At 37.6% G+C, this 27,193-nt stretch overlaps 1 protein-coding gene across 4 annotated transcripts in view; it reads left to right on the top strand.

Annotated features, from left to right (window-relative positions):
• Positions 1-27,193, top strand: part of vti1a (vesicle transport through interaction with t-SNAREs 1A) — a 298,788-nt gene that overhangs the window by 50,677 nt on the left and 220,918 nt on the right. For 2 of the 4 annotated variants that reach the window (XM_057827004.1, XM_057827006.1), the window contains exons 4-5: positions 15,734-15,811; positions 26,292-26,312. In XM_057827004.1, the coding sequence (XP_057682987.1) occupies positions 15,734-15,811; positions 26,292-26,312 (99 nt within the window). The remainder of the gene's footprint in view (positions 1-15,733; positions 15,812-26,291; positions 26,313-27,193) is intronic. The other 2 variants (XM_057827005.1, XM_057827007.1) reach the window with 1 other exon arrangement.

The raw sequence follows: 27,193 nt of genomic DNA, 5'->3' as shown, positions 1-27,193 counted from the left end.
ATATAAGTCGCACCTGAGTATAAGTCGCATTTTTTGGGGAAATTTACTTGATAAAATCCAACATATAAAACAGATGTCACCTTGAAAGGCAATTTAAAATAAAAATACCATGGAGAACAACATGCTGAATAAGTGTACAGTACGATAATATTACATGATGCATGAACAACGAAATGCGAACGTGGCCAGTATGTTAACGTAACATAGCTATTAAGAGTTATTGAGATAACTGTAGCATTAAGAACATGCTAACAAGTTTACCAAACCATCAGTGTCACTCCAAAACACCAAAATACCATGTGAAATGATATAATAATCTGTTAATAATTTCACACATAAGTCGCTCCTGAGTATAAGTCGCACCACCAGCCAAACTATTAAAAAAAAAAAAAAAACTGCGACTTATAGTCCGAAAAATATGGTACTCAAGTCGACTCGAGTCGCAAATTTGATGACTCGCAACTCAACTTGGACTTGAGAAAAAAAATACAGACTCAGACTTGACTCGCTGGAGCTGGGAGGGTCCGAGACTTAACTCGACTTGTGAGGCATTAACTTGAGACTTGACTCGACTTCACTTGTGAGACAATGGCTCGAGACTTGACGATCCGATTCGAAAAACTTGATTCGTAGATTGATTTCCACTTGCCTGTGATCCACTTGGTCGCCTTGCCCGTTTTTGCAACTTCCTCAAAGAACATCATGGCAATCAAAAGTCAATCAAATTGCCTGCAGACTATAGACAAGTTTCCTGAGCGAAAATTGGGCGACGCCATCTTTGACATTTTCTGCTACGGACTTCCGGTTTATACAGAATAACATGAAGTGCGGTTAAAGTAAACAGTGTGTTGACAAAGTTAAAACTTTTAAAAGCAAACCAAAGGAACCCACAGAATCTCTCAAATATGGATTCAGCATCTTGTAGATGAGGCTCCAAGACTTTCTGTGCTGTGTGTGAACTCCTGAAAGCACCTATATATATGGTTGGAAGTGGAATGTTTTGATCAGCGACTAGCTAGTAGCTACAAAGCGCTAGTGTGGATCTACCTCGCTATACACCTTAAATCGAAACCAACATCTGACAATAAGTTAAGGATGTGCTTTAAATCTAAAGGATCCACCTAAAAGATTGTATGTTTGTTCTTATCACTTCGTTGATCGTTTGTGGACAAAATTCTAACAATCTGTTTTGTTAACATGAGGTGTAGATAGATACGCCGGCCACTTGAGTGACCAAAATGAGGCAAAATTACAAATAATATTACAGTTGCCAAATGCAGAAGGCTGACATGGATTTTTTTGTTACAAGCAAATGCTGCAAGGTATTTTTCATTTGGTTCTAGTTATGGTATTATGAGCTCATCATGCATGTACATAAAAAAACACAAATAGTATGTCATTCTTTTTTATTGCAGATATTGATCGCAATAAAACTTTTGGACATGACTCAATTTCTCGTTTTATTTAAAACAATTGGTCCATGTGCAAAACAGGTCAATAAATCACAATTGATAAAATATTAGAAAAAAATATTAATGAAGGTGATGCATAAATCGAGCCTTCCATCATCAAGGTAGAATGCACATAGTCTCGATATATGTCCATCAACATAATTTTGTTGTGAGTCACATCAAGTTGTCTTCCCTTGCCTAACGGTGTTTTCCACCTGTGGACAAAAACACAAAAAACATGTAACACTTGCATTTATGCATTTAGGGCAGTGTTTCCTAACCTGGGTTCAATCGAACCCCAGGGGTTCGGTGAGTAAGTACGAGGGGTTCGGCGAAGGCAAAGAATTCAGAGCTCTATTTTCGTACGCTGATTAAATCCAGGCAAAGTGGCTTTTTAGACCAGGTTTTGGACTGCTTCGTTGCCTATTTACTGGCTAAATCCATTTCTTTTAACTTCCAGTCCTCGATCTGATGGGAGGAGGAACTCATTTGCTCAGTGGAAGGTTGACATGCATTTCGTATGAGGGAATAAAACAAAACAATGGGCAGCGTGGTCACAAATTTTGACCTGTTTATAAAACATGCGGGCAAAATGAGAATTTTGAACAGGAATTTGCTCAAATATTGGCTTGCTAGCTTAGATATATTGGTTTTGAATTTGAAAAAAAATGGCTTTATTATCTAATTCCAAAGGGTTCAATGAATCCACATTTGAAACTTGTGGGGTTTGGTACCTTTAGCAAGGTTAAGAACCACTGATTTAGGGTAAAAAGCCCTTGAATAGTGTTTGTTTTCCATTTCTTTAACATCGAATAACTAGCAAAGCTAGTGATGTCTCAGCTGTGATGCAAGACACAGATTTGTAGTCAAATTGAACATAATTGTACCTGTTATTGCTTTATGGTGGTACTGCCTGACCACAAAATTCCCGTATTCATGTATCAGGACTAGAGCTGAAACGAATACTCGAGCAACTCGAGTAACTCGAGTTTAAAAACTGATCCGAGTAATTTTATTCACCTCGAGTAATCGTTTATTTTGACAGCTCTAAGCATCACGTTTCGCTCGGACTACTTTTAATGCGGGACAACGCGCTGACGTCACGTGCATAGAGGAAGAAGCAATAAAAAATATAAAAAACATTTCCGCAGCCGACAGCCGCTTCAAACTACGCCGACGTTGCTAAAAACTAGCCCGCATGATGTTAAGTTGGTAGCAGGTAGCATCTGATGAGTCTCATAGAGATCACATGTATGTTGAACTAGATGTGAAATGACAGACTCGGCCGCGTCTGGGCAGCGTTAATAAATAGCCGCCATCTTAAAGCAGTAGAGCGCTAAGCGCTAATAAAGAGCGCTAAGCGCTAATAAATAAGATTAACGTTACTGTCTGAGTCACTAGCTCACGTAACGTTAGCCCTGCGGAGGGCTAGGTTTCTATTAATTATGACCACTTTCGATGCGTGGCTAACGTGTCTTACATACAGGCTTTAACATAACATAGCTTTGTGGAGTGATAAGGGTGTAAAATAAAAACTGAATAATGCTAACTATCAATTTTAGCTTAGTAGTCATTGCTGGATAAAACACCAAGTAGCACTGGTCCCTAATGTGCTCCAATACAGCCTGTATCATACATTTATTTTGAACACTGCAAAAACTCAAAATCCTATCAGGACTTACAGTTTAGAGTAGCGTAAAACTTAAAAATGGCTTGACACAAATAGAAATTCAATTGAAACACGTGGGAAAAAATCCTAACTTTTAAGTGATGTGTGTTATCAAGCGTAATGGCATTTTTAGGTATATATATATATATATATATATATATATATATATATATATACATATATACATATACATATATATATATATATATATACAGTGCTGCTCGAAAGTTTGTGAACCCCACAGCGATGGTCAGATTTTTTGTAAAAAAAAAAAAAAAAAACCTTATTAAATGTTAAGTTATACCCAAATCCACAATACTGACATTCCAAATAATGGGCTGAAACAAAAGAAATAGTTATATTGTCATTCTTTATTTAACAAAAGTGGTTGATTTAAGAAAAACTCAGATATCATGTGTGCAAAAGTATGTGAACCCCTTCAGTTAATAGGATATTGCGCCTCCTTTTGCAGAGATTACCTCAACCAAACGGTTTCTGTAGTGACTAATCAGCCTCTCACATCTACTTTGGGGGATTTTTGCCCATTCTTCCTTGCAGAACGCAGTCAGTTGAGAGAGGTTTGATGGGCGTCTGGCATGAACTGCTCGCTTCAGGTCCCGCCACAGCATTTCAATGGGATTTAGGTCAGGACTTTGACTGGGCCAGTCCAGAACACGAATCTTCTTCTTTTTCAGCCATTCCTTGGTTGTATTGCTGGAATGCTTTGGATCATTATCATGTTGCATGATCCACCTTCTGCCAAGCTTTAACTTCAAAACAGATGGCGTCAGGTTATGTTCTAGGATTTGACAATATTCCTCAGAATTCATGATTCCCTGGACTATGTGGAGTTGTCCAGGTCCTGAGGATGAAAAGCAAGCCCAGATCTTGACATTCCCACCTCCATGCTTCACTGTTGGGAGAAGGTTCTTTTGGTGGTATGCAGTGTTGACTTTTCGCCAGACATGGCGGTTTTGGTTGTGACCAAACAGTTCAATTTTGCACCTACATCAGTTGATGAAAACTCTTTTTAATTTAGTCTCGACAACACAACTGTTAAAAAAACAAAAAAAAAAACTACTGAATTGATTGATTAGGAAATCAGGTTGAAATAATAGAAAATTCCAAAATGTTGAGGGGGTTCACAAACTTTCGAGCAGCACTGTATATGTATGTATATATATATATATATATATATATATATATTTATGTATATATATGTATATATTTTTTAAAATAAGATCTAAAGGTTTTTTGAGTGAAAGCAGTGAATTTGTCTTTTTTTTAAATTCTAGTTACATCTGAGATGCAATTGTTGGCTGTTTTCAACAATATACATCGAAAATAAAGACATTGATTGATTGAAAATGGTTCAAGATTAGATGAAATGTCTTGTTTTCTCATGTATATTTATAATTGCTCTTCACCTAAAAATATATTTGTTTTATCCGATTACTCGATTAATCGATAGAATTTTCAGTCGATTACTCGATTACTAAAATATTCGATAGCTGCAGCCCTAATCAGGACACATTCAACTTTGTTGCTGTGCAGGTAGGTACTGAATGCCTTGGAGGTTTTGAGGTTTCCAATTGCGTTTCCACCCACCCTGCAATTAAATCAATAAAATACGAACATATTTTGGTTGTGGTGACTTTTAGCCATTTCTTCATGTTGTCCTCCCACGTCGTGATGATGGCAGATTGGTGCGATATTTCCGAATTGTCTTTTGAGGGATTTGGATGAGTGATGCTACCGGCTCCATTGTTTTTTGGTTAGAGAACGTGGAAAATGGAAGTCGCAAGCAGACATGCGGAAGTAAAACGGAGGTACTCCGGAAACTTGTCGGAAACTTGTCTATACTCCATAGACTCTGTTTTTGTTTTTTTTATATTGACTTACATTGACAGTAAGGTTTTCCCTCAAAGAAAAACCTGACTGCTCGTGGGTGGGCTGGGGAACAACGGTGAAGGCCTTGACAAACCTGTGACTCGACTTGACTCGACAACCTCTTGACCTTACACAACTCGTCTTTACAACCTTTGACTTGACATGGCCCCCGTTGACAACCTTGTGGCTCGACTCGACTCAACTTGACTTGCCCACAACAGGTAAGACCCGGGACTTACTTGTTACTTGGATCACAGTGACTCTTACTCTTGTAGTTGTCTGCTAAAAACTATGATTTTTATCAAAAACATCAAACTTCTTTCTTCAAAAATAGTTTTTCTCCTAAAACGTATGACTTGATTCTTGAAAATATCAGCTGAAAATACACAAAAAAATATTTTTCCCGCTAAAGAAAATCCATGTTACAGTAATGAGTTAATGTACACAGAAGATTATGCAAAGCGAATTAGCATATCTGATATGATTTGTTCTGCGTGCATATGTAATTACATTTTGATGGGTGACGAAAAATGTTTTATTATTATTTTTTTATTTTCTGCGGAGCTATCCTTGTCATCCCTTTTTTTGATTTGACAGGACACCAACACTTGCGCTGTTGTGACGGCGTTTGCATCACGTTAAAAGATGTACCTTTGTACTTGTTCCGCGTGCGCGCTACTGGGAATACAATGCAAAAATTCTCACCCAAGATTAGCAAAATGACAAAAGACAGACCTTTGAAAAGGACTAAAAAAAATAAATAAAACAAGCTTTCTTCCTGTCTCATCTCCACAATAAGCGACCATTCTTTTTTAGATCCCAAAGCCTGATTAATGAGGTTTATTTCAAGACGCTAGCGGCGTATCCATATACGGAATTGGAGATAAAAAGTAGACACACCCATTTTATTTAGTACAAAACCCCGGCATTTTCCGTCGACTTTTTCTACCCGCTGCACATAATCAACTGGCGTATTTTCTAAACCAAAATACGCATTTGTCTGCTTATTATCAAATCTGTCAGCGTATTAAACAGCAAATCTCGACACAGGTTGTTGTTGTTTGACATCAAATGGCAAGGTGCTAATCATTCAGGGATGTGTTGTTTTCCAGAGGGGGAATCCGAAAAACCCGCCGCGCTTGCTCGTAGCGGGCGCAGGGGGGAAACGGGGGCGAGGCTTTTATTGCGCTGACATTTTCCCGTCCTTTTATACCTTTTTCCTTTTGTCACCCGTCTCATTGCGGAAGTGCTTCACACGCAAACAGCTATTTAGAAACACCTCTCGTCGGCGTTTGTTCCTTTTGAAGGCATTCAAATCAATGCCGCTCGCGACGCTTCTCCGTCTCAATTACGGCTGTAAGTCGATGCTCCCCCTAAGTTGCACCCTGGCTCTTTATGAGGAATCTCCACTTAAATGGAACGTGTGGGCGTGTTTTTTTGGTTTTGGGTTCTTTATTCCCAGGCAAAATCAGAAGGGATTTCTTTGTAGATTCACCACGTTGATGCTGATTATTGTGTTGATGTGTGAAAAGTGTCCACTTTTGGGGCAACAAAAAGTCTACACACCCCGGTTCATAGGCCGGGTTTACTGGATATGAAAATATGAGGGAAGGACAATTTGTTGGAAAACGTTCCACCATAGGTTTGACTTCTGAACAGTCATGTGGACCATAGTGTCCATACCCTATTATAGGGTTTTGGCCTTGTTCAGAATTATTTACAAAACCCTCTAAAACAAATAACAACACCCATCTTTATTCATTCCCAAAACTAGAAATAAGTAATGGAATGGAAAATATTGGGGCTGCAGCTATGGATTATTTTAGTCGTCGATTAATCTACCAACTAGTTAGTTCAAATAATCGAGTCATCGGATTAGGAATGTTTAATGCGTTGTAGAATCAATTTCAGGAGATGTAAAACAAAGGCTTGCTAAGATTGCACTTTCAAAAGCTTCAAAAACTTTTCACATGCGATTACAAAATAAAATTCCAGAGTGTTTCTTCAAACTATACAGGATTGCACTTTCATTTAAAAATAACTTAAAATACTTGAGCTTAGCCTTAAATAGTATAAAGAAAAATAAATGAGGATCTAATTATAACAAAAAACAATTGGCCAATTTGCATAGCAAAAGTCCGTGAGCTTAAATGCTATAAAATGTTTTTTAAAATTTTTTTTTAATTTTTTTTTTTTACAATGCTCTTAAGAAATCATTCAAACACATATTTCCATGAAAAACAGCTAAATGTACCTATAAACTAAATTACTAATGTTTAAAAAAACATTAGCTCAAACAAAAACCTACATTATGTTGTCCTTAATAGACCCTACTCACCTACGTCACAAAATGACGTGTCGCTGTATCCGGCCGCCATATTGTCCATCATTTTTTAGCCCTATTCTCAATGGTTTCAATTAGTCGTGCAATTTATAGAGCAATTCATGGAAGCCCCGGTGTTATCTGACGCTGTAAACTCATTGGATGCGTTGCATAAAAGGCGTCATGTGGAAAAGCTTCAATTTATCCATTCGCCAGATCCATATTTGATGCCTAAATCGATGTTTTTCGACCCGCTGTCTCCGCCGTCTCTGCCTGACATCTGCTACCCTAATATTTACAACTATCTTGTCCACACAAAATCAGCCTATTCTCACGAAAGTTTGAAAAACTTTAAGAGCTTGGAGGCTTATAAATACTTCGTTGCTAGTTGGGGGAAACAGGTCCTCGTCCACAAAAATTCGGCAGGAATCTATCTTGTGCTCGGGAAGGTGAGTTACCAAATTTTCATTTCAAAATCTTTTGTTCTTGCTAACATCCACATTGAAGTCTAATGTATTTCATGTCATTTGTTAATGGAGCTAGGGCTTTTAATGTTTATATGGTTTAGCGATTGCACTCTCACTACATACATATATAATATGTAATAAATATGAAGTGCAATTGCACTACTCCAGATTGTCCCTAGTTGAATTTATTTTTTGGCTTTTGACCTCAATAGTGAAATTGTAAATTAATTGTATGACAACTGTCTTATTATCCCCTTATAATTATATATTTTCAGGGAGTTCATTCACAACGTCTGAGTGTATGTTGTCGGCGATTAGCCTAGCAATGATCTTAATTGTGGTTGTCAGCCCAAAACCCTCAAAATATATATTAAATGCATCTTACCAGATATAAAATGACTTCTACATAATCTGTGGTAATCGTTTGGAGCCCAGTTTTCTCGTCGAATTGCAGCAGCCCATCTCGCTCTCCTCTCCGGGCCTCTCGGAATCCGGTAGAACTTCAAGTCTCTCCGTCTATCTTCTCTGTTATTGCAACCGACCGCCACACACGCCTTCACCATTTTGATTATTAATGTTAACGAGCAGAAAAACACGCCATAATAGGAGGAATTTACGTCGCGGTAATGCATCAATATTGACGAGTTGACGGACAATATGGCGCGGGGGCGTGGTTGTGACGTCATGTGAGTAGGGTCTATAGGGAGCAGATGCATTATACCAGGTAGTTATGTCATATTCACTGTTGCCACTAGAGGGCAGTGTATCCACCGAATCAATAAAACTAAATGCAAACATTTTCAAAACCATGACAACATTCCTCGAATTTAATGAATACTCGAAGCAGCAAAAAATGATTCGAAGCTTTTTTCTAATCGAATTACTCAAGTTAATCGATTAATTGTTGTAGTATTAGAAAATATGCATATTTTTTGCCGAAAAAAGTCCTTTTTTTTTTTTTAATTAACATTCAATTTTTCTTTCCTTTTTCCCGCAACAAAACTCGTGAACATATTTAGCATGTATTGGTTAAAAAACTACTTTTCACACCCTTAAAAAACATTAAAAATATACTTTTTGTCGGCATTAAATATTCAGCTTTTTTTCTCACATATATTTTTGCAACAAATAATAAACTTTACCTTGATGATTATCTTAAATCTACACACATACAACAGAAGAACAGGAAAAAAATAAAATCTGAATAACGTTTTTCTTTCTTTTTCCGAAAATTTGCAGCGTTTATGAAAAAACTTTTTTTTCACTGGTTATTGTACATTGATTTTTTTTTTACTCCCTAAATATCACTCAGTATTGTTAAAAACTTTTATCATTAAAATTATTTTAAAAAAAAATAAAATTATATATTCATTCATTCATTCATTCATCGTCACCCAAAATTCTGCTTTTTCTCAAAAAAGAAATATAATCTGACATTTTATCCCGAAAATATTTTATTTTAAGATCCCTGCCCTCTAAATGAACCATTACAATAATAAATTGTGTCATCATGCAGCAGATAATTAGCAACTCTTCCTGCCCGAATTCACTTTCAAATAAAAAGTACACCCAACAAAAGGCTTTACTGGACTGCCATGCCGTTTGTCTTTGATTTTGGCTCACCTTCCAAAAAAGCAGTGAGGCAGTGCGGGCTGGGCTCGGCGGTGGGGGGGTGTTTCTGGTGCGGTGGGGGGGTGTTTCTGGAGTTACTGCGGCTGGGTAAACACTTTAGCATGGCGTCTGCTGTCGCCGCATGCTCAGTTTAAGAGGGCACGCCGACACGTTGTTTTTCACGGGCCGGGCGTCTGTAAACAAGCGCTACGTCTGCAGCCCACTCCTCCAGCCGTGTGTGAAGTGTGTGTCTTATTTTGTGCTGCCCCCCCCCTCCCCAAACTCTCCACACACATTTTGGACATGGCATTCCCTCTTATTGTCAAGACTGTGTCTGCACAGAGAGCAAGGAAACCCCTCGCCATTGGCTGATGAATTATTCCCTGTCTGAGTCCCTGCATTGGTGTTATCACAGAGGCTGCCAGTGCACTGGGATGACAGCAGTGACAGCACCCCCACTCCTAAAAACAGATCACCTACCTCCAGTGCCCCCCTCCCAAGAAAAGATTTAGTGCTGACAAGTGCTACTTCCTCATAATACTCCCCGTTGTCCCACTGACTCGGCATGCTCACAAGATATGTTATTATTCATGTGGGCGCTACCCCTGTGGCACAAGTTTACCCTGCTAGCAGTAGATCAACCCCACACTCCCCCTACCACCACACAAGGACCACTTAGGCACAACTTTTTTTTTTTCCTGTTTATGTGTCAAAGTGTCACACTTTTCCTTCAATATGTATTATTCACACTTATAGGTATTACACCATTTACCATTTACCTTTTCCCTAGTGTCAATATAGATGACAGATATATTTATCTTAATTTTAAAGAAAAACAAAAAACAAGGCCTGCATATTTAATTTTTTTTTAAATTCCGTTTTAAAATTTAATATTAAGTACCGTATATATTTTTATATATTTACATATTTGCTCCTTTTTGCCCCGTACTGTTTATATATTAACTAATTCTGTGCCAAATATATAGGTTAACACTGTTTGTTCCATTTATACATAATAATGCTAAAGTATATATTAGCGTTGTCTGATGATGACTTTTAACATATAACCCGATGTTGTCCAGCTCCAAAATCTGATACCGATATCAAACCGATACCGATATACATTATGGTTAATTGTATTTTGATGCCCTAATGGATGCTTTAATAATGATAAATGTAACAACTTGGAGATTTTACAAATAAACATTCTGTGAAAAATAAGCAACTTAATTTTTGGAAAGTGTGCTTATATTGCACCTCTATATTTGTTGTTCAAATCAAAATAGTGCAAACATTGTTTTTTGGATCAAGTGCAAAGTGCCAATAAGGCACTCCCATATGAACTGATAATGAAAAACCGATGTCGATATTATCCGATATCATTTTGAAATGTTTTTATCAGCAGATATTATCGGCTTACTGTAGCGGACCCGCTCCGAATAAGGGTGAGACCTGACTGATGATTTGGTGTTTTTTATTATCAAACTTTGCAAATGTTCCTTTTAACCATAAGAAAATAATACGATCAACAGGTTCACCTGTGAGATGTGCTTTAATGCTTTTGCACAATAACAGTATTTACAATAATTAAAGCAATTATGTGTGTTTAAAACTAGGTGTTATGATTATGTTTTCTCATGTAACAGTTTTTTCGCCTGTGCTTTAGTGTTTACACAATGAAAAGAGTAAGGTTTCTGTTTTCAGTAAACGTTACCATAATGTTTCATTCTGGTTTCTGTTCTCAGTAAAGAATACCTTAGCAGCTAAACGAAACTCACGTGTGTGCAATAAAAGGCTGCGCTCCTCAGGGGGAGGGAAGATAAGCTTGTTGTGAGCCACTCGCTCCGCATCAACCTTTCTCCTGACGGCCGTCAGCGTAAAAACTTTATCTTCGTCTCAAGTCTGATTCTTCCTCTGTCCCTTCCTAGGTCTTTTGTTGTTTTCTTAGTTCAAGTATTAAGTTTAGACCTAACATCACCGTAAGAGGTTTGCTTCTTCCAGCAGGGCCGCTACACGAGATCAAAACACATTTGCCGTCACTTCTATTTACTCGCCTTTAAGCTACCAACATTGCAAAACACTTGAAACAGGAAATACACCAAAGTAAAAGCGTAACCGGAAGTAATGGCGAATTACAAAATAAAAGACATCAAATAGACAGAAAAATTAGGCTACGGTTATTTACACTCCCACCAAAATTAAGCATACTAGTAATATCAAATAAATTTATAATTTTCACTAATGGAATAACCACAATTCAGTTATGTTCTGAACATTCCAACACAATATTGGACAACTCTGGTATATATCATATACGACATAAGAAATGCATTCCTCACACATAAGAACATTGAATTTTTACAAAAATCAATACAGCTAGTACCTTGGTTACAAACGAGTTCCGTTCCAATGCTGGCCACGTAAACCGAATTTCCGTGCAAGTCGGAATCGGCCCTTTTAGTACCCCAAAAACAACTATCCAAAAAGTCCAAAAGTATTCTATTTTGTGTAATGATGGAGGATACACTGCCCTCTGGTGGCAGCGTTGGGTCTGGCTGGACTGTCGGCTTATGACTCAGGAGCAAACTCTACTGACATTGGATCACCTTTCTGTTGCCATTGTGTGCATAAATAAAAGTGTCCTTCGTAACGAATTCTCAGTTGGCACAAAAAAAAAAAAAAAAAACGCAAGTTTTCTTAATGTTTAAATAGTCTACATATTTTTATGATCATTATAAAAGCATTTACACAACCAAATAACGCCAGGAAAACTTAAAAAAAAAAAAAAAAAAAAAAAGCGGTTTTGCAGACACACAGAGGAGAGGATTCAAAAGGATCACATTTGTGTGCATAAATAAAAGTGTGTTTCGTAACGAATTCTCAGTTGGCAGAAAAAAACGCAACTTTTCTTAATGTTTAAATAGTCTACATATTTTTATGATCATTACAAAAGCATTTACACAACGAAATAAGGCTGGGAAAGTTTTTTTAAAAAAAACATGCGGTCCACGGCGTTCATGTGCATGCACAAGCAAATGCACAATACAGAGAGCCTGCTCTCGGTTTTATCCCTTTTTTTTTTTTTTCTTTTTTATAATTTATTAGTCCGGCGCGGCGGCCCGACCCGACCCGACCCGAACGTGAATGCTTAACATTTTCGGGTCGGGTCGGGGCCCAAAATGTTAATCGGGTTCGGGCACAAGATCTAACCTCTAAGAGATAGGACATAACATAACAATGGCTGAAGCAGAGAAAGAGGGAGCGAGAAAGATTATTGATCCACCTAACACATTGAAAGCAGACATCTGGAGACAGTTTGTTTGCACAGTTGCCATATTGATTTTTATAATGTTGTACATTTTTCAAGTCATACAAGCTGTTCTAAATGTTCACAGTACATGTTTTTTAATACTTAATGTTTAGACTGCATATGCAATTGTTAAATTGAAAGCTGGTAAATAAATGTAACGAGAAACTGTTAATTTGTATTCCATGCATTGATTCAAATTATATAACAGTCCGCTTGGGCGAATTTATCGTCATTTATCGTTATTGAGGTAAATCTGCTCAATTTATCGTGATACGTACTTAAGGCCATATCACCCAGCCCTACCGTCAGTGGCAGCCAATGTCAGGCAATGAGGTAATTTGGGGCCATTTAAGGTCATTTACCTGTTGATTTTCAGTTACTTCCTGTTCATTTTGGGGTATTTTATGGGTCACTTCCTGTTTATTTTGAGTTACAGAACAGGAAGTGACCTGGGAATCACCCAAATGAATAGGCAGTGACTCAAACTCAACAGGAAATGACCTGTAAATGCCCTGAAATGAACACCAAGTGACCTGTAATAAAAATCACAGAATGACTGTGAATGCTCTGGTTTCGAATGAACGAATGTTCCTAGTCTACATGGATTGGGCGTCAAGCACCATCAATGCAGCCTTAGTGTTAATTGAGACACTATTATGGAGGAAGATTTTGGTAGCAACTTGTTTGTTCCTTTTTATTTTTTATTTTTTTTAAGCATTGACACCTTTCTTAAAAACGATATCTTGATTCATGACAGGAGCATATCGATAACCTTTTGGGATACAAAGTATAACGATATATCACCATTTCGATATTTTTTCACGCCCCTACTAGAAATTTCAAATTTTCTAGACAAACTCAGACGTCCAACCCATTAGAACTGGGAGAGCTAGCAGCGATCATTCGCTCCCGGTTCAAATGAAATGGACAAAAGATACATGATAATATCGGTCACCGATAATTATCGACCGATAATGGCAATTATGACGTCACACAGATAATCCAGATAATAAAAAAATTCAACCGATAATGCAATCCGATAATTATATACTTGATTTAGCCTCCAAATGTGCGCAACCGAAGAATTCAGCACGCCGCCTCCTCAAACCCTCCCCTCTCTGAAGCCCCTGAGGGAGGAGGGGTTGAGGAGGCGGAGTTACACGACAAGAAGTAGTTGAATATTATGGCTGCTGTTACGAAAAAATGACGCTCTCGCCATCTGCAAAACATGTACCGTAGAAGTTCCACGAGGCAGAAAGAAAGCGTCCTCATTCAAAGCCACTAATCCAGCAGCCATTTAAAACTGCATCACAAAGACTTTTGGAACGAATACGAGGCTGCTGCTAGCGGGAATGCTAAAGGTATTGTAAACACTAACTAAGTTAAACTACAGGGCTTGTGACGATACAGAGTCGGGCTGTTTGGGAATGCAGCCCAAGGCGGGTGGTAAATTCGCATCTAAGGCTAAACACCGGCACGACTGGAGACCGATAGTCGGCAAGAAGCCGTCTTCCGACGGAGCCCGCCGCTCTGGCCAGTCCGGCAGGCCGAGCCCGGTTCCCCAGCCTCGGGATCTCCCCCACGGCGTGCGAGCAGAGCCAGGACCCGAATTCGCTGCGGCGAACCGGCCGGGGCGGGCGGATTATCCAGTACGAACGTAGCTGCCGCCGCTGCCGACATAAGACACGTTTTTTTTTTTTTTTACCTAAATGACCCGAGAACCAAAGGATAAAAAAAAATAATGCAGTTTATACGACCACCATTCTTCATAAAAAAGTGATGTCCAGTAAGCAAGCTTATCATGACGGCACAGTGGTTAGATGATAATTTAAACATGGAGAAAACGAAGTCAGCCAGTCAATAATGCATTCAGTATGTAAAATAACGAGCGGTCAGATGACTTTGTAATGCTGCCTTTATTTTCGGCTTAACAAAACTCAGGCACAAAACAACACGGATGCGAGCTCCAACTCCGTCCAAATAGTACTGCCGTGGCGTGTAGCAGTTTAGCTGCTGTAAAGCAAATGTCGTGAAAGCCGCAAATGTAAACAAAGCGCTGCAGAATGGGTACATGACATCTCGCTCTTTTGAGTTAATCATTTTCAGTGTGCAACAAAGCATATAACATTAGCGATCACTTTTTAAATTATTTAACTTATTTCCTTCTCAATTACAGTCACAGTAGATAATCAAATTCTTAAATCAATATTCTGTAGCCACAAATATTATTCAAAATCTTTCCTTCTTCCAAGTTTTTTTTTGTTGATGAAGTATAATAATGTATTGCTTAAAACAAGGCTGTTAAGATTATTTTCAGCTAGCTATTTTTCTTCCAAGAAATCTGAGAGAAATACACTTGAAGCGATGGCAGATAATTTCACTTATTGCCAATAGATTTACACTTAAAACTGACTAGTTTTAAGGAGGTGTGTTTTGCAGTGTATTAATGTTATATATGTTAGGAATGGCTTACTTTTAAAGGCATTTTTGTGCAACTTAGGTATTTACTCTGTAAGTAATTGTTGCCAAAGGTTTACCATTACACAATGTCAGACAATTGGTCATTATTTAGATGTTTGAATTGACGACTTGTTCATATTTTATGTTTAAAAAAAGAGCAATAAATTATATTTTTGCACAGTAATATTTTCTTTTGTGTATACTTTAAAATTTTACATAAATCTTTTAATAGAATTATCGGCTTGACATCATAGGTTATCGGTTAGAATGAGGAGGAAATTATCGGTTATCGGTATCGGTCGAAACGTATTATCATGCATCACTAAAATGGACGTGTATCGTTGTCAAAGGCAGCCATAATGAGTCTAAATGTTATTTTTTGCTTATGACTCCTGTTTGTCACCCATTTCCATTAGGGGGCTCCCGTGCTTTAGGAATGCCTCTTATGTTTTCTTTTTCTTCTTTTCAACATAAACACGAAACCATATTTCTCCACTTGTTTTCCCATTTTTTCACCCCTCCCTCTTTTTTCCCCCCTCTTCGTCTTTTCAGAAAAGGTCACGTATCGCCTACAGTGACGAGGTGCGCAACGACCTCCTGGGGGATGACGTCGGCTCCTCGGAGAACCAGGTGAGGCGCTAATCAGCCCCGGCCCGACTCGGCCACCGGTGCGGGAGGCCGACTTCGGGCCCCGGGGGGGTCCGTCGGGTGGGGGCGGTCGGTTTAGGCTCCCCAGATCTGAGGACGGCGGCGTATTGTCACCAAGTCATGCAGAAGCAACACTGTTTAATGCAAAGCTGGGCCGATGCGGGGCATGGGACCGGCCAGATTGTGAGCACCCACACATGCACGCACGTATACACAATGCAAAGCAGTTTTCAATACCAAACCGCAGCTGGGCGTCGCCTCGTAAAGGACCCTCGCGCACAAAACGATGAAATCGGCTTCTTTGCACATCTGCTAACAAAACAACACAAAAAGTGTGTCAAAAGTGGAAAAATACTGCTCATTTTCTCCTCTTTGTACTCGTATTTAGTTAAAATATGTTTCGTCGTTTTCTACAATGTCAATAATTTTCATTTATTCTCACCGTTTTTTAATGCAAGCGCAAAATAGGACTTGTCTGCTTTGTGTTTTTCATAATTCAGTTAAAATATGTAAGATGCATTTTGGAACATACAGAGCTGATGAACGTACAAAAAAAACCTGAGAAGAAATCACCCAAAACTGTGCTAAACATAGCATGTTACTATTTTTAGCGTGTTTTAAAAGTATACAAATTTTATATACATATTTTACAGTGATCCTTCAATTATCGCTGTTAATGGGGACCAGAACTGACCGCGTTTAGTGAGAAACCGCGAAGTACAACGTACTTTTTTAATTTTTGTATATGGCGGAAAACACTCGGGTGACTTGAAGTTCAGCTCTGAAAGCTCCAATTTGGTCAAATTTCAAAATTGTCCTATATGCATGTGTGATACATCAGTGGAAAGCTTAAAATCTCGATTTTCTGGGGGAAGAAAATTTTTAAACAGGAGGGCATTTCATAATTAAAGACACCGTGATTTTAACGAGATAGTATCGCGTACCTACCTTGTTTCGATCCAAAAACTCAGTGTAGCATGTCTTACCGAGTGTCAAAACACAGCTGTAAATGGCCACAAACGGACTTTTTGGGGATTTTATGGGTGAAACACGGTAATATAACAAGGGTCAAGATTTTCTTTTTCAAATATTTACCCTTTTAAACGTTTTATTTTTAAATTTTTCTTTGTTTGGATCGATTTTTTTATCATCTGAAATATCGGGGAAATTGCGACAGTAACAAAAAAAAAAATACAATTAAGTGATAGTTATAAGGTAGATATCCGTGACCTATTTACAGACACTATTTTTTTAATTGTGACATAATTTGTTTAATAGTTTAAATATGCGAGTGTATAATTTGGGGGGATTTTATGGGTGAAACACGGTAATATAACAAGGGTCGTAATGCAGAAATCGCAGACATCGAGGAGTGGTCGACATTTTCTTTTTCAAATATTTACCCTTTTAAATGTTTTTTTCAATTTTTCTTTGTTTGGATCAATTATTCATCATCTAAAATATCGTGGAAAATGCGACCGTAACAAAAAATACACTTAAGCAATAGTTATGAGGTAGATATCCGTGACCTATTTACGGACACAATTTTTTTCATTGTGACGTAATTTAAATTATGCGAGTGAATGATTTTATAAAGTGGTTTTTTTTTTCTCAAACTAAATATTAGACATGCGGTGTCTGTAAACGAGGGTCTCCAGGGTAAAACGGATAAATTAGAAATAGTTCGGGGGCTTAATACACCATAAATCTGCTATGGCGGCATGTAGACATCTTGTTCTATCAAACACAACAGCTCTTTTGGCTTAAAAAACAGTTTATTTTAAGGAGGGGCGCAAGAGCAGAAACTGCTTTTTCGGGCTTGTCTATATTTTTAGCAATATATTTAATATCAATAAGTGTATGACGTAAAACACTGAGATGACTGAGACCCCCAATTTGGCCAAATTTCAAAATTGTCCGATATGAATGTGTGATACATCATTGGAAAGCTTAAAATCTCAATTTTCTGGGGGAAGAAACATTTTGGACAGGAAAGCATTTAAAAAAAAAAGTTTTTTAAACAACAAAACCCTATATGCAGCACATGAGAGCAGAATTACAGACGCCATGACTTTAACGAGATATTATCGCGTACTTAACTTGTTTCGATCCAATCACTGAGTGTCAAAACACAACTGTGAATGGCCACAGCTGGATTTTTAAAATTTTATTTTATGGGTGAAACAAGGGTCGCGATGCAGAAATCGCAGACATCAAGGAGTGGTCGAGATGTTCTTTTTCATATATTTACCCCCTTAAACGTTTTTTTTTTCTTTCAATTTTTCTTTGTTGGGATCGATTATTTATCATCTAACATATCGGGGAAAATGCGACAGTAACAAAAAAATACAATTTAGCGATAGTTATGAGGTAGGTATCCGTGACTTTTTTACAGACGCCATTTTTTTCATTGTGGCGTAATTTGTTTAAAAGTTTAAAATATGCGAGTTAATAATTTTTAATTTTTTAATTTTTTTTTTAAACAAAATATTAGACATCAATTAGGAATTCTAAGCTAAATATGACAGACATTTTGAATAATAAATATAACTACTTACCTTGACGTCTGTAAACAGGGGTTTTCAGGGTAAAACGGACAAATTAGAAATAGTTCGGGGGCTTAATGCGCCATGAATCTGCTATGGCAGCATATAAACGTATAGTTCTATCAAGCACAACTGTTGTTTTGGCTTAAAATAAAGCCGTTTCTTTTAAAGAGGAGTGTAAGAGCAGAAACTGTTTTTTCAGTCGTCTGTTTTTTCCGCTGTATATAAAACCCTATAAATTCATATATTGTCATTAGAGCATTGAAGAATAGTTAAAGACATAACTAATATAAATAACATACGTGAAATAATGTATAAATAACAAATATTACATACTGTATATTCATTCTCACTCTCATATGATACGTGTATATGTGTGTGTGTGTGTGTAAGTTCACATTCAAATGTAGATGTAAATAAAGTGCACAAAAATGTTTTTAGAACTCTTAAATAATAATATAATATTTTATAAAAATCTGCGATTCACTGAGGGCGTGAAAGTTGAGCTGCGAAGTAGTAGTATCATGCAGTATTTTTCTTCAATGTAAGTTTTCAACATGAAACAAATTTTCCCACATATAAGTAAAATATAATTTATAAAATAACTAAAAAGAACTAAAGTGTGAAATGGGTTTTGTTTCCATGGTAGAGGAATTAGGCAATTTTTTTTTCCCAATCGTGTACTCCAGATGTGTAATCCTGTGAATCATGAAGAGCAAAAACCTCCATTAATAATAATCTGTTTTTTATTATCATTATGGCCTAGTTTTGCATTTGAAATCTTGTTCAGACATTTAAAAAAAAAAAAAAAAAAATCATTTCAAATGATCCGGATGCTGGAAATCCTGAAAAGCCACGAAACAAACAAGGCTTGAAAGTCACACACAGCTTTTGAATTATTCGCTCGTGAAACACGCACCCAAAAAAAAAAAAAAAAATCTCCCACACACTTTCTCATCGTCATTTAAATGATGTCATTAAAGAAAACTTTCCAATAACCTGCAGTATTTCCCTTCAATTTGAATCATTTCCATGCAAATGCCAACTATTAATTCACAGTAATTTTGTTTGTGGTAGAATAGGTCTTGGCTTCTTTTTAAAGAGCTGTTTTTTATTAATTTTTAAAAGCACACACTTTAAAATAAGGACCATCTTTTGACTAATTACTAGACTGTGACAAATCCAAATGCAAAAGCACATTAGCCTAAAATAAATGGGATTATATTTAGAAGTAAAATATGTATTTTTCCCCCCCCTTCTAACGTCTTATTACCATTTCAATGATGACCCACCATCTTCCAAACATATGTGGCGAACCGGGACACGTAATTGATATGCATATTTTCCCGGCAAATTAGCAAGACACAAAAGTGACGCGCGCAAGTCGGGAAGGAGATCCGCTGTCACCGATGTCAAGTTTGAGACGCTGACGGCCGCCGATCAAGGAGAGAAGAGACAAAAAAGACAAAAAAGAGAAATCACGCCGTCTCATTTGGAGTCCTATTGATCTCGTTGCTAAAAATAGCTTTTTATGTACAGATATGGAAAAAAATTAAGCGATGACAGCCTAATTATTTGTTGGATTTTTCTACAATTGGGAATATTGTCATTAATAGCATTTATTTGCAGGAAATGGTCAAAAAGCTCCCAAACGTGGTTTGTTTTTGGTATTTTGAGTGTTTTTTCATGTGTATAATAGTGTAATTGAATGGATTAAAATATTCTTGGTGGAATAATTGTAAAAAATAATATTTTAAGATGCCACATGCAATTGAAGTTTTTGTTTACAAACAAATTCTTTGTGTGTGGAAAAAAAAAAGCTCACAACTTAACATGCGAATAAAAATCTTAAAAAAAATTTTTTTTTTTATTAATATAGGTTTATACTATTAAAAAAAAAGAGCATTTTTAATTTAATATATAAAATACAGCAACATAAAAATCTTTTTTTTTATTAATACAAGTTTATACTATTAATTTTTTTTTAGCATTTTTAATTTAATATATAAAATACAGCAACATTGGACAGGCACAACAAAAGTGAGTGTTACTTAAAATGAAAACTAAACCAATGTACGTAATAATAATTAATATATGTAATAATATATTTAAAATGTTGAGAGTGAGATTGAAATAATATATTTTTTTTTAAAATCCAGAAAATAGTGCATATTCTTGAAAGGACTAACATTGTTTAATGTGTGTGTGTGAATGTGTTTTTTTTTTTTTGACAACAATGATTAAAAAGTCTAAACATCATTAAAAATGCACAATGCAATGTCCTGTATGCAGTAATAATAAGCAAATTTATAGAATATGTGGCCTTGATTTTTATTTTTACACTCATTTTGCTTTTTTAAATATTGTTTTCAAATAAAGTTTTCATTTATGTTCAGGAAATGACAAAGTCTGCATAAAAAAACAACTCACAAATGACTTTAAAATAAATAGTATTTTGTTTTTTGATCATAGTATTTTGTTTTTTGCACTGATCAATAATAATAAAAAAACTTAAGTGTATACAGTTATAATACAACAATGATTTATGGACTCTATGACTCCTCCTCGACCTCATTCTGCTTTAAAAAATCTATTTCCAATAATTCCTGAGTACTCACAACTTGAGTATTTATTTTTTCAAATTTTCTTCATCCGACAAGATAACGTCGATAGCAGATAGAGAAGACCAGAAGTCGGGATGGGGGGGCAAAGTGGGGTCATTTTAATTGCCGCCGATGTGTAAAACGAGGGTCAGGACGGCGTAGCGTAGCCCCTCGCCCCATCCGATCATTACCGTTCACAAATATGCCGGTTACGAGGCTAAAGGATTTCCAGCTTAAGTAAATAGGCCACCGTCGTAAGTTGCGATAATAGCTAAAGGACGATTTAATAGAGTCGGACATTTATTCGTTATCTGTACGCCGGCAGAGACGGAATTGGCACTATCACATGCTAGGCACATTTTTTCCCCTCCTCCTCGTCTTTTTTTTCCTCCCGCACACGCACACATAAACGCCTCGCCGAATAGTTTCGATTTCAGTCGCAGCAGAAGGCTCGGCCACGAGAGATTGCGCCGGTTTGAGCCGGCACCAACCAGATTTTTCCCGAGCTACAAAGGAAGCGCATTACCACTTGTGTCGAATTCCGCGTTGGGGTAGAAGGTGGCGGTGGGGGGGAGGGAAAAAAAATCTTTTGTTTGAAAAAAAAAATTGCTGATTATCATAACAGAAAAATTGCAGCAGTGCAATTTTGAATGCTGGCTGGCCGGCTGCTTGGCACCACAAAAACACAAGACGAAGACGGCATAATTACGACATTCACGGCGTTCCACAATGCGAGCGATGGCGTTGGCCGTGCTCAAGACGCCGTAGGCGAAGGAAAATCAAGCTAAAAAAACCCACATCTCAACCAGGCTTTTGTGCGAGTCCTCCCGTGAGGATTTGCAATCAGTCAGGCGGCACAAACGAGCCAAGAAGAAGTTTTGTTTGGCAGGCCATTGAGCGATCGTAGGATCTGCTACTCTCCAATAATCTCCCCAGACCACATCGCCCCCCTCCTTAGTGTCGTTTTAAACTTTGCCCTTTTAAATAAGCCAACCTTGCACTGCGGATTTAAGTAGCATCTTGTTAGCGACCCTTTAGTGAGGTACACATTAATACTTGTTTACCTCGTTTAGCTCAAGTGAGTTTTTATGCAGAGAACCGCACGAACTGCATAGGACTTATGTTTACTGAATTTTGTGAGTTTGATCAACAAAGCCAATGTTTCTGATTGTACGAATGTTATTGTATTTGTGAAGATGCACACATTTCAGATACTGGGGAGATTTCGTTGCTGAAAAACAGTTTGTGATATACAATTGATCACTTCTCTCTAACATCTCCAGTTTGTTCAAAATGTTACTGACGGCTTCTTAACTGGAACACGTAAGAGGGAGCACTTAAAGCAGTAATGTTTTTGAATAATATCAATGGCTAAACATTTATAAGCATATTTTCGTTATTTTTTTTAACGCAACCCTTCCAGATTCTTTGTTTCACCCATAGCAACGCCCTTGACAACGAAAATGATTTTCTTCGGAAATCTTCGGAAATTACGTCACACCGGGAAGTGCGAGGGAAGTCCGCCATAGAACAGTATTGTTTGTTGCATTGCTTCTCGGTAAGATGCCACGGCGGTGTGTGGCGATGTTGTGTTCTCACTCAAACGAATAGTTGTATGAGTGGCCGAAGGATAGCAGGGCACGTAAATGGACATCTTTCGTTCGCACGAAGCGAATGAATTTCACGCCATCACCGAGTCGTGTTCTCTGCTGCAAACACATCGAAGATGCCTGCTTCCTTAACCGGTCTGCTTATGATCAAGGATTTGCAAAAAAGTAAGTGTGATTTTTGGATAGATGACTGATGACTTTGTCAAAGCAGAGCTGCCAACTGTTGTGGAATGTACAGTAGAAGCTAGCGACGTTAGCCGAAAGCCAACTCGTGGCAATAGTCGTGGCATAGTTGTTGTTGCGTTCGCTAGTGTTACGTCCCAAGGACGGCTCGCGAAGGGCATAACATAAAACGAGCCACACAATTTCACAAGTGGCACAAAATTTACACAACAATCAAACTCGCAATGAATATGTACAAAATGTAGATGAAGCGCGGCTTCAGGGTAAGCCCAGGCCAAAACAGCAAACAAAAGGAATCTACACTTGAACCCCAACCGCTAACTAAACCCTGATCATGAAAAAGAACGAAGAAAAGACAGCCACTAACCTAGTTTCTTACGCTAAAAAAAACAGGAGAAAACGGGTTGAACAGAAATGGCGACTTACCCCTTCTTGCTTCAGTGCTCTTATTTACAGTGGTGAACAAAAACGATCCAATAACGAATAAACACAAAAGACCTCACCGAAAAAGCGGGAGTGTATCAGACTAGCGATCAAATGCAAACGAGCGTGAATGGCGAGCAAACAGCTGGCGAGGAGGACCGCGGCAGAATGCTGTCAAATGTGAACGTAGATAGCTCAAGTCCCGCAGTGAATCATGGGAAATGTAGTCTCGGGTCAACACTGAAGTGGTGCTTTGTAATCTGTTCGCTTGTTGAAAAAACTACATTTCCTCACGCTATTAGACGCCACTTCCTGCCGATAGCCCCAGGAAGTAGTAGTAGCTGGTAGTACGAGGCGAGGCGGAGATGAGCGAGAAGCAAAACTTCGCGGTCGAATGTGGCGGCAGTCCGCTATTATTTTGTTTTCTTATTGTTGCCACAATAAAGTGGAGAAAGCCATCAAAGACTCATCTCCTTCTTACCCCCCAACGTTTTTATATTATTATTTTATATGCACGAGAGCTGCAGGATCTGCCAAAATGAACATGCAGTCTGATTATTATTTTTTTTAAACAATGTCATCAGATAGACAAAAACATAAAATTATGTGCAAATGCCTGCATCTTCAAATCATGAAAATAATAACAGTCTATATCTTACCAATCTCGTAATCTCGATGGGTCTTGTCTCCATTCCATGTCAGGTAGTCTAGGCACATTGTTTGCATCCTGATTAGCGTCTGGCTAATACATGTTAGATCCAACATAAAATTCCAAGCTCCTCTTCTTCCTCCAACTCTTCAAAAACTTGGATCTCCTCCCTTGCGCTCGATCTATTGCCTATATCGCTGTTTGAATCATTGTTTGAAGGGCTTTGTATGGCAGCCGTATGGAGCGCTGCCATCGCTGTTCTCGGTGTGACGTATGACTTCCGGGTTCGTCCCCTTTCAGGCTTGAACTTCGGAAACGCGGTTATTTTGTCAAATATACAACATATAAATTATTTTTTCATGCTTTATTTGTTGGACAATGTTTAATTACTTTAATTGTGACCCTATTTGGCATGTTATGAAATTACTTCACATTACAGCTTTAACTGGTCTCCCTTTACTAGCTCGAGCCCTTAGGCCTTGTTCAAAATAGCAGCTAAAATCTGTTTTTTAGCCTAACCAGATTGAAAGTGGATGGCTCTTTTTTAGTCTGAACAGTCACAAAGTACAGAAATCTGATTTTGGTGAGACTGATTGGAACTACATACGGGAGATAGTTTCATATCCGATATGCACAAGATGCTTCTCAGTCTGAACAGCTAAAATAGGATTTGACTGTCCGTGATGACCTGTCATATAAGTTATGTGACCCAGTCTGAACAGGCCCAGACTTGACTTGGACACTTGCTAAACAATAGTGTGAACAGTCAGGCCTAAAAAATTAGATTTAAGAGAAACTCCATTGGAATCAGATATGCCTACATTCTGAACACAGCCTGTATGTTTCCGAATTTTGACAGTTTTATTGTTTAAAATTAGGAAACTAACCTAACCCTTGTTGTCTTAGTCTTCAGTTCAGCTGTACAGTGGTACCTCTACATACGAAGTTAATTCCTTCCAGGACCTTGTTTGTAAGTCGAAATGGTCGTATGTTGAGCAGGATTTTCCCATAGGAATACATTATCATCAAGGGCATAGGTTTACATAGGGACGGTAGGGACAAAACACTACCAACTTTTCAGGATGCTCAAATTGTCCCCACCAACTTTCAAGCAACTTTATTTGTGTTATATAATGACTTAAGTTATATAGGTCCTTTAGATTGTCTTCCCATATGTTTTAATTGTTGTAATTAACCCCACCCCGATCACACCCACACCCAGATCCTTTGATCTCACCATGGTGTTTTCTCTCACTTCAACAGTCAGGGGCACACCAAACTAAATGTGAGGTTTAAAGAAGGCCAGCCTCCTTCAAAACACTGGATAATTATGTTCTAATCATATGCACCTGATGTGACACACCTGTGTGTGATTTTAGCCATTGTAAATGGGATTGGATATGGGGGTGTCCTAATTTATCCCTCACCGGAAAGAGCATTTTTTAAAATGACATTTTACAGAAAGTTATTAAAAAAATATTTTTTTTCTGTTTTAATTGTATATCTCTCAAGAGTTTTAAAATTTATATTAAATATCCATATGACCAAATATGTTAGAAAACACACAGGCTTCGATCGGGTGTCCTAATTTTTTCACATGACTTTAAGTATCAACATATAAGTCGCACCTGAGTGTAAGTCGCAGGCCCAGCCAAACTATGTAAAAAAGTGCGATTTATAGTCCGGAAAGTACAGAAATAGCCCAACCAATGGAGTGATGGCACTTTTAAACTTATTCTTGCAAGAAATTAATTGGAATTTGTACAAATTTTAATAACCTGTGATGACAGAAAGCTAACTTTTTCAATTATTTGAGTCAAAATCAACATTGTAAGCAGTGACATTTCTGTGGATTTTCGCCCATGTGGAGAAAACATTTCTAGAAAATGCAAAGCTTCACTATTTCCTCTATGAAATTCATTTTTGATTTATTTCAGTTCCGGCACGTCTTTTATCAAATACGTGTATGACTAATTCTCCAGTGCCATGAAACTTGAATTCGCAAAACCCTTATTCCGGAGAATTTAGCGAAATGACAGCTGAGAAACGGTAAAGTCCGTGTTTTGACACTTTTTGAACATAATGTAAGAGCATACTTAGTATAGTGCTTACTTTTCTCTGGCAACATGATTTTCTGTGACTTCCCGGGTAATGCTAGCTGATCCTGCCAGGCGGAGCGATCCACTTCCTTGCTGTTGTTTAATGTGACAGTGCGACGACTTGATCTTTGTTTGTTCAAAAAAAAGTCGGCGCTCGTCTGCGTTTAGCGCGTTTGTCTGCTGATTTCCGAGCGCTCGGTGTGCAAACAGAAAAATCGTCAAGGTTAATTTCCGCGCGCCACTGTGTGATGGCTTGCTTTTCCTGGAAATGCTTCCTCTCATTTTCTTTTCCACTCTCCCTCTCTGCCACTCTCTCCTCCATCTTTTTTGCCCGGCTCTCGTGATGCAGTTGATAAAGTTGCGTGAAGAGGTAAGTGCTTCTCTGACTACTTAAATTGCTTTTTCTCCGTCACCTACCCTTCCACTGAAATTTCCATTTGCCCTCCTCGTCTGTTCCGCAGAAAATTAAATTCGGCTCATTTGGACACACTTTGGTCTGATTGAAGCGCTTAAAGGCCAAGTCAAAGATAATGAATTCACAACAAGGCCAGCTATTCTTTTTCTATTCTTTTAAATGCAAGAAATTGGAAGAGTTTGCCTTTTTAAAGCAGTCAATTGGGAAAGTGCGACAAGCAATTAGAATGCAACTTTGTCAAGCGATATTTTTTTCATTTTTATTCCTCTAAATGAAATTTTTTGATCATATTATTTGTTCCTTTTCAAAATGCATTACGAATAAACTGTGAACTCAGGAAGTTTCCCATTAAGGTTTGTAATCTAAATTGTGTTTCAGTGTGGCCTTGTTCAGACTAATCAAAAACAACAAAAAAGAAACACTCCAAAGTTGACAATTTTCAGCACGTTTAAAGATATTCGATTTTGCTAAATGTAGTAAAATGAAGGTCAAAAGTTTGTTTCAGTTAGGGCTGCAGTTATCGATTATTTTAGTGGTCGATTAATCGATGAAGTAGTTAGTTCGAATAATCGAGCAATCGGATAAGGAACATGAAAAAATGAAAATATCTGAGCTGAGCCTCAAACGGTATTAAAAAAAAAAAAAGAGGATGTAAGTACAACAAAGAACAATTGGCTAACTTACGTAGCAAAAGTCTGCTAGCTTAAATGCTAACTTTTTTTTTTTACAGTGCTCTTAACAAATGGTTCAAGCATGTATTCCCACAAAAAAAAAAAACTGCTTAATATACCTATAAATTAAATTACGAACATTATCCCAAACAAAAAACGTGCCTT

The sequence above is a fragment of the Corythoichthys intestinalis genome, chromosome 21 (assembly GCF_030265065.1).
Source record: "Corythoichthys intestinalis isolate RoL2023-P3 chromosome 21, ASM3026506v1, whole genome shotgun sequence".
In the NCBI taxonomy this organism is placed as follows: Eukaryota; Metazoa; Chordata; class Actinopteri; order Syngnathiformes; family Syngnathidae; genus Corythoichthys; species Corythoichthys intestinalis.
This window is presented reverse-complemented; position numbering and strand designations above follow the sequence as displayed.